Source organism: Petaurus breviceps, unplaced genomic scaffold, assembly GCF_028583685.1.
Source record: "Petaurus breviceps papuanus isolate PSGF00001 unplaced genomic scaffold, PetGlider_PUasm1.0 220, whole genome shotgun sequence".
Classification (NCBI taxonomy): Eukaryota; Metazoa; Chordata; class Mammalia; order Diprotodontia; family Petauridae; genus Petaurus; species Petaurus breviceps.
In genome coordinates this window covers 24,432,273-24,439,302 of record NW_027185876.1, presented here as the reverse complement: position 1 = coordinate 24,439,302, position 7,030 = coordinate 24,432,273, and the positions used below count along the sequence as shown (strand labels likewise).

The 7,030-nt window shown below is 39.5% G+C and overlaps 1 protein-coding gene across 1 annotated transcript in view; it reads right to left on the bottom strand.

Annotated features, from left to right (window-relative positions):
* Window positions 1–3,512: 3,512 nt before the first annotated feature.
* LOC138166138 (putative dimethylaniline monooxygenase [N-oxide-forming] 6) overlaps window positions 3,513–7,030 on the bottom strand; it is a 29,074-nt gene continuing 25,556 nt past the window's right edge. Inside the window, exons 8-9 of the mRNA XM_069094543.1 lie at window positions 5,884–5,956; window positions 3,513–3,877 (exon numbers count right to left, since the gene is read on the bottom strand). Coding sequence (XP_068950644.1) covers window positions 3,535–3,877; window positions 5,884–5,956 — 416 coding nt within the window. The 3' untranslated portion in view covers window positions 3,513–3,534. The remainder of the gene's footprint in view (window positions 3,878–5,883; window positions 5,957–7,030) is intronic.

The window sequence follows — 7,030 nt, the reverse complement described above, 5'->3', positions numbered from 1 at the left end:
GAGACCTTGAAAGGGTCCTTGTATCACTTCTTCTGACCTCTGTGTGAATGCTTCACTTGTGTGAATTCTCTGTAAAATAATCTTTTAGGCAAATGTACATTTGGCATTTGCACAGCCACATATAAAAAAGACTGAATACCTAGTATGAGCAAAGTACCATGCTAGGCATGGTTGGGGACAAAAAATGAATACCATCTAGTCTCCAGTCTCACAGATCTGATAGTCCTGCATTGGATCATGTGGTAAATATCATATGAGTGGTAGGTCCATAGAGTGTTAGGGGAATTCAGAGGAGGGCGATATTGCTTCCAAGACTCTTCATGGAGGAGAAGGAGGAGGAGGAGGAGAAGGCTGTAGCCTGGCTGAATTTTGAAGGCTTAGTAGGTTTTTAACAGGTAGAGATGAGAAAAAGCATTCTAGGAAATAGAAATGGCATATGTATAGATGCCTAGAAAGGAAGACCCTTGGTGTGTGATTGTGGACAGTAGTCTTTGAATGGGGTTCTAGTCATGTATGATGAGCAATAGTGAGAGGCTCAAGAGATAGACTGAGGTCAGATTATGAAGGACCTTCCATATAATGCTTCAGTGCCATCTTGGTCTTTAGTGTCATTTGGTGGGAAATATCTGAGTACGCAGGAGTCTAGATTTCATTGTTAGACAATGAAGGCTTAAAAAGAGGGGAGTGATGTGATCTGAGTAATAACTTTAGGAAAATTACTCAGGCAACCGGGTGTTTCTTTGGGTTCTCATAGCATGTTATCCACATTTCTCTTAGGCAATTTCAACATTTTCCTTTGTATAACATTTTTTACATTCCTTATATTCTTATAAGACCACAAACTCTTTGAGAGCAAAGGTTATGTCCTATTTACCTTTTTGGAAAAAATCCTTTGATTTTTCACTAAGCCGGTGTTTGATATTTTGAATTGAGTTGAAAAAAGGATGAGTTGCTTTTCTTACAGGTTTTGTAAATCAAAAAAATCAAGAGAAACATGATATACTTTAGGTTTTTTTATTGGAAATTAAAATAAACTGATATTCTTCACATCCATCATTTTAGGCATGATTTTTATATAATGTTGCCCTCCTTAACAATGTTGCTTTATACCATTTTGATAAATTATAACTAAACCCCACAAAATGTCTCAGAACCCAATTTTATCATCATTGAGTAGATTGCCCAAGAAATCAGTCAGATAGTTGGTGATGATGACTTTATATATCCATCCCACCCCACCTTTCTTCTTAACTTTATTTCTATATCACTACATATCTACCACATGGCTCTCTCTGCATTCTCTATCAGCATCTCAAATGCATCTTGTCCAAAGTGGATCTCATCATCTTCCCCCTAAATCTTCTTTTCCTCCAATTCAATTCAATTAAATCAAATTAATGTTTATTCAGCACCAATTATGTGCAAAACATTGTGCTAGTCACTATATGAGGATAAAAATAAACAGGTCCTATCCCCAAGGAATGTGCAACAGGGGTATAAAACAAATACACAATCAGTACTGAATAAAGAAAACTGAGATGAGAGATAGAGAGCACTATTCCTGAGTCAGGTGTATAACCTGGAAGACACCCTAGCATCTTCCTCAAACACTTCCCCACATTCCACATCCAGCTATTTGCCAAGTCTTTTTCATTTAATTTTTAATGTTTCCCCCCACCTTTTTCTCTACCTGTATGACCATAACCAAACCCTCATGTATTATTGTAATAATTAGTCTTTAATTAATCTAATTAGTCTTGCTTCCATTTCCTTCCATCACCCATCCATCCTCCATACAGCTGCCAAAATATCTTCCTGTGGAGTAGATCTGAGCAAGTCACTGCCCTACCTCAAATGACAGCAACAGCAACATCAGCAGCAATGACAACAACATAGTAGCAGCAGTAGCAGCAACAGCAGCAGCAGCAATAGCAGCAGCAGCAACAAACGAAAGTGGCTTTCCATTGCTTCTAGCATAAACTCATTCTGGTATTTGAAACCCTCCACTGACCAACTCCAACCTTCCTTTCCAGTCTTGGTTTATATTTCTCCCCTCCATACATTCTTTGTTCCTCCTAAATTGAACTACCAGCTATTCTTTGAGCTTGGCTTTGTAGCTTCTACCTCCAAAGAAACTGTCTGTCCCCACTTGAAATTTATCACTTCCTCCACTCCTCAGCTGAGCCTCTCTGAATGCTAATAATTCTTAGAGTAATTCCTGTCCTTGTTTTTACTTCTCTGAGGATGCTTTCCAGACCCTACCACTCCCAGGAGAATGAAAAGTCCTTGAGGGTTGGGGACTATTTCATTCCATTTTTGCCTTTATATCCCTAGTCCCCAGAACAGTGCACACTGGTATAGAAGTGTACATAGAAGATACTTGATGAATGTTCATTGAATTGAACTGAACTACTATTCTCTAAAGTGGAATCCAGCAGTGAAATTACTTGGGGGCAAACAAGTATTCATGGTAGCTTGTGAAGAGACTGGTTGCTCTTCAAACACCTAACTTCAGAGCAAACCCAGTCAGAAAACCAACACTAATTTTTTCTAATTGATTGGATTAGTTTGTTAGGTTATATGTATGGGGACCAGCTTTTTCTGTATTCAGAAAATGGGGCTTGTCAAAAATCAATTCAGTAAAAACGCTCAGAAGTCATGTTGGACAGCATCATTCCACAGCTTATCAAACACTGCAGCCAGACAGCCTTTAGAAAGCTGAAGACCTCAACTCTGTGCTTCCCACCCTTTAACACTTCCTCTCTTTTCCTCTGAGAAAGTGTGTTGGATTTGGAATTAGATGACTTGCATTTGTATCTGAACTACAATTTTTTCTTCTATAAAATGAAAACATTGAAAAAAATGGGGTGGCTAGATGGCACAGTTAATAGAGCACCAGCCCTGGAGTCAGGAGGACCTGAGTTCAAATCCAACCTCAGATACTTAACACAAAACCAGCCGTGCAACCTTGGGCAAATCACTGAACCCCAATTGCCCTGCCCTCCCCCCTCCAAAAAAAAATGAAAGCATTGGATGAAATGGCCTCTATGGTTCTTCATCTTAAACCTATGATTCTGTGATCCTGATCCATGCCATCAGGCTGTATGACAAGCTGGCAAAACAGGGTCATACCTTGGGGCAGATATCCTCATTACTCTTGCCAAACACAGACTCCCATCAAACCAAATAAAAAGGAAGCAGAGAAAAGAGGTAGGGTACACTAAATTTCTTGTGAATCCACTTTTTACTAGTCTCTGCTTGGTTTCTTTTAGACTCTTGGCATATCTGTTAAATGTATAAGAAAGGAATCAAAAGAAAAAAGATTGGGAAGCTGAGTGAAAGACCTTTGTACCAGGCACTTAAATGTTGATTAATTGATTAATTATAATACTTGTAACTGCTACTTCATCAGTATCTTCTCAGCCATGAGTGCTAGCATATTGCCAAACGTTTGGATTATTCTTTGCAGGGCGGGGGTGGGGGGGCGATGTTAACCTTTAAGAATGCTTCATAAGCCCTGGGAGTAATCTGCTATTAATGATATGCAAACAGAACAGCTAGAAGAAGTATGGAGAGGAAGAGTATCTTAAGCAAATGAACAAAAGGTTGTGGTCTCTGGGCACCACTGACAATCCTTGACCTGGTTGGCTTCACCGTCCGGTCCCACTGGGTCAGGATGGCATCTCTGGCTCCATCCCACTTCCCTGGCCCAGTCAGACGAAACTGGTAAGGGCTGCAGGGGCCAAAGTAAACTTCCACTGCCAATTTGGGGTCTGTTAGAAAAAGCCACAATACACTGGGCTTTGTTCCTATAAAGGAGGCGAGTTCATCCATATATGTGATGTAATCGGTCTGTAAAGTCTGACTCTGGCCAAACCTTAAAAGAGAAAAGAACATGGTAGTAGACTTTAAGACAGTACCCAGAATTACAACTTACCATCTATCAATGAGTTGGAGCAGCTAGGTGGAACAGTGGACATAACACTGGGCCTGGAGTCAGGAAGATCTGAATTCAAATTCAGCCTTAGATAACTAACTTTGTGACCTTGGGCAAGTCATCTGACCACTATTGGCCTCAGTTTCCTCAAGTGTAAATGGGTATCATAATAGCACCAACCTCACCAACAGGGTTGTTATGAGGATCCAATGAGATAATATTTGTAAAATACTTGCTGTAGTGCCTGGCACCATAGGAGGTACTGCACTTAATAAATGCTGATTTCTTTCCCTTTTCCTACCATCACTGTTCTATGACATAGCTTGAGAAACTCAGAAAAGGCCCACTTTCAGGCAGTGATTGATTAGCAACTGAATCAAAGAGGTAATACAGATAATAAAATGTATGACTCTTTCTTTCTCCCCCCTTAAGAATGGTCTGGTGGATAGAGTACTGGCCTTGAATTCCAAACATTTCACAATACACTAGCACTCCTGGCTGTGAATTGGATTTAAGTGAGGGAGGGCTGTATAAGGTCACCAGCCTCACTCTATCCCCCAGAGCTCTCTGGATCCACTGGCAAGATACAGACCAGGATGACTGGGGATAGCCCTGTTTGTTCTATTAACAAATAAATAACTTAGAATCTAGTCTCTGGCATTTGAGGCAGGTAGGTAGCAGTGTAGAGCCAGGAGCCCTGAGTTCAAATCCTGCCTCAGGTGCTCACTAGCTGTGTGACCCTTATCAAGTCAACTGCTATCAGCCTCAGTTTCTTCCTCTGTAAAATATGGATAACGATAGCACCTATCTTATGGGTGGTTTTAAGGCTCAATTGAGATGAATTGTAAAGTGCTTTGCAAACCTTAAAGCACTACGTAAGTGCTGGCAATTAAAACCATTACCCTGAATAACCTGCAGCTTGCTTTTTCCTTCTATAAAGTCATTCTTCAGAGGCAGAATTCATTTTTTGCAGGTCATCATTTGTTGTTTTTTGCTTTTTAAGTTAAGCAGGGACTTCACCACCCAAGGTACCTGCTCCCAGATAATTTTATTTACACTTTCCTAGTAGCTTAGCTTGGCTTTTGCTGTTGACAAAATAATCAGTAGGTAAAACCTGATAACATGCTGGTAACACCAGTAAATGATTGATCCTACTTTATCCCAACCATTGATGAGTGGGTGGTATGAAAGAATATTAGCTTTGGAGTGAGGAAATCTGGATTCAAATGCCAGTTCCTCAGTTTGTCAGCTGTGATTATGGGCAAGGCCCTCCCTTCACCTCTGAGTCAGGCCTTCCCTTCTTCAGGGAAGGACATTTCCTGTCCTACTAAAGGTCTAAAAGAGTCAAGGCACTTCCTAAGGTGCTTAAGACCTACCTCCAGACTAGCTTACTCATCCAGGTGTGATCTATTACTTTATTATTCTTTCAAAACCTTTCTAAAACATCACTTTGGAAGGTCACTCCCTTTACAGGAGCATTAGCATGAAAAAAAATCATTTAAATGTGGAGTGTCAAGTCACAGAACTGGTTCCTAGTGATCCCTATGTAAACCTAAGTCATTACTATTACTATGTAAATCTGCAGGCCTATATGAAATGAGTTAACATGGTGGAAGACATTCTGAATGTGGACTCAGATGACCTAGTTTGAATCCTGGCTCTGCTAATTACTAGCCAAGTAATAGCAGGCAAGTCACTCAACATCTCTGGCTCTTAGTTTTCTCATCTGTAAAATGAGGGAGTTAGGCTAGATGACCTTAAAGGGCCCTTCCAATTTTATTTCTCTGATTCTATGATCTCAGACATAGAATTTTCCTATAGGACATATCCTATGGAAATGAAACACCTGTCACTCCCCTTAATGCCTGGGTGCAAACGACTATGTTCTCATGTGTAGACAAAGGATAACTTCAGGAATTATATCCATAACACATGCATTCACTTACCGCTTGAGCTTTTTCCCCATTTTCTCATCAATGTCATCCATCATAGCACTGAAAGAAGGCAAAGTGCAAGAACCTAGATGGAAATGGAGAAAGAAATGTCCATAAATTGTATCCTCCCAAATGAGGACTAGATAAAGTCCTCTGGTTAAACTTGAGGTCTTCCTTTTCCAGCACTTAGACTGTGGCCTATTCCATCTATGGATAAGGCCTGCCCTGCCCTGTCCTACCCTGGTGATGAAAGCCAATGGTAGCCAACAGCAATCTGTTTGCTTTTGAAACTGTGTGAAAATCATGATCATATTTGTCTGTATAATTCACTACTTCTAGTTATAACCACAGGTGTACCAGAGTCAGACTTCTTGCCCCAACACCCCGTGTTTCACAAGCTATATGTAGTCAAGGAGTGTATCTCATTTCCCCACTTCCATCAGTACTCTGTGTCCCCAAACACTTAGGACTGCTCTGGCTCTATTTTGAGAAAATTAGAATCTCAAGTTGGCAATTTACAGAACAGAGGAATTATAGGTAATCAAACACATGACAAAGGATTGTTCATGTTCCCAAACTATTCATTGCAGAATTTTTTCAAATAGTTACTTGTGTGTGTATGTATGTATATATGTATACACTGCATATATCTATATATCATATTATTTTAACAATTTAGTCTGGAAGTATGATTTCTTCCTTGTAATTAACTGCCTCTGCATACATTTCTTTTGCTAATGCAGTTCAGCAACTTCATTGTAATTTATCTGTAATCTGTGAGAGTTGACTGAAGCACCAAGAGAGTGGCTTGCTCATGGTCACATAGCATATGCAAAAAATATGTCTATGGATATTTGTATATATTCATTTGCATATAAGTACCCCATGTGACTATATCTATCTATTTATATATACATACACACATATATATGTATAGACACACATATCAAGATATTCACATATTATGTGCATATATTAACAAACTCTCTGGAAAAAGAATAAACTCATGACACACTTTTAAGTTAAATCTTCATATTAACATTTTTTCACTAATATCTTAAGTCTAGATGCCATATCTATAAATATATCTGTCTATCTGTCTAATCTATCTCAGAATCAGGATCTGAACCTCGCCATTTCTCAGCCATTTCCACATTTC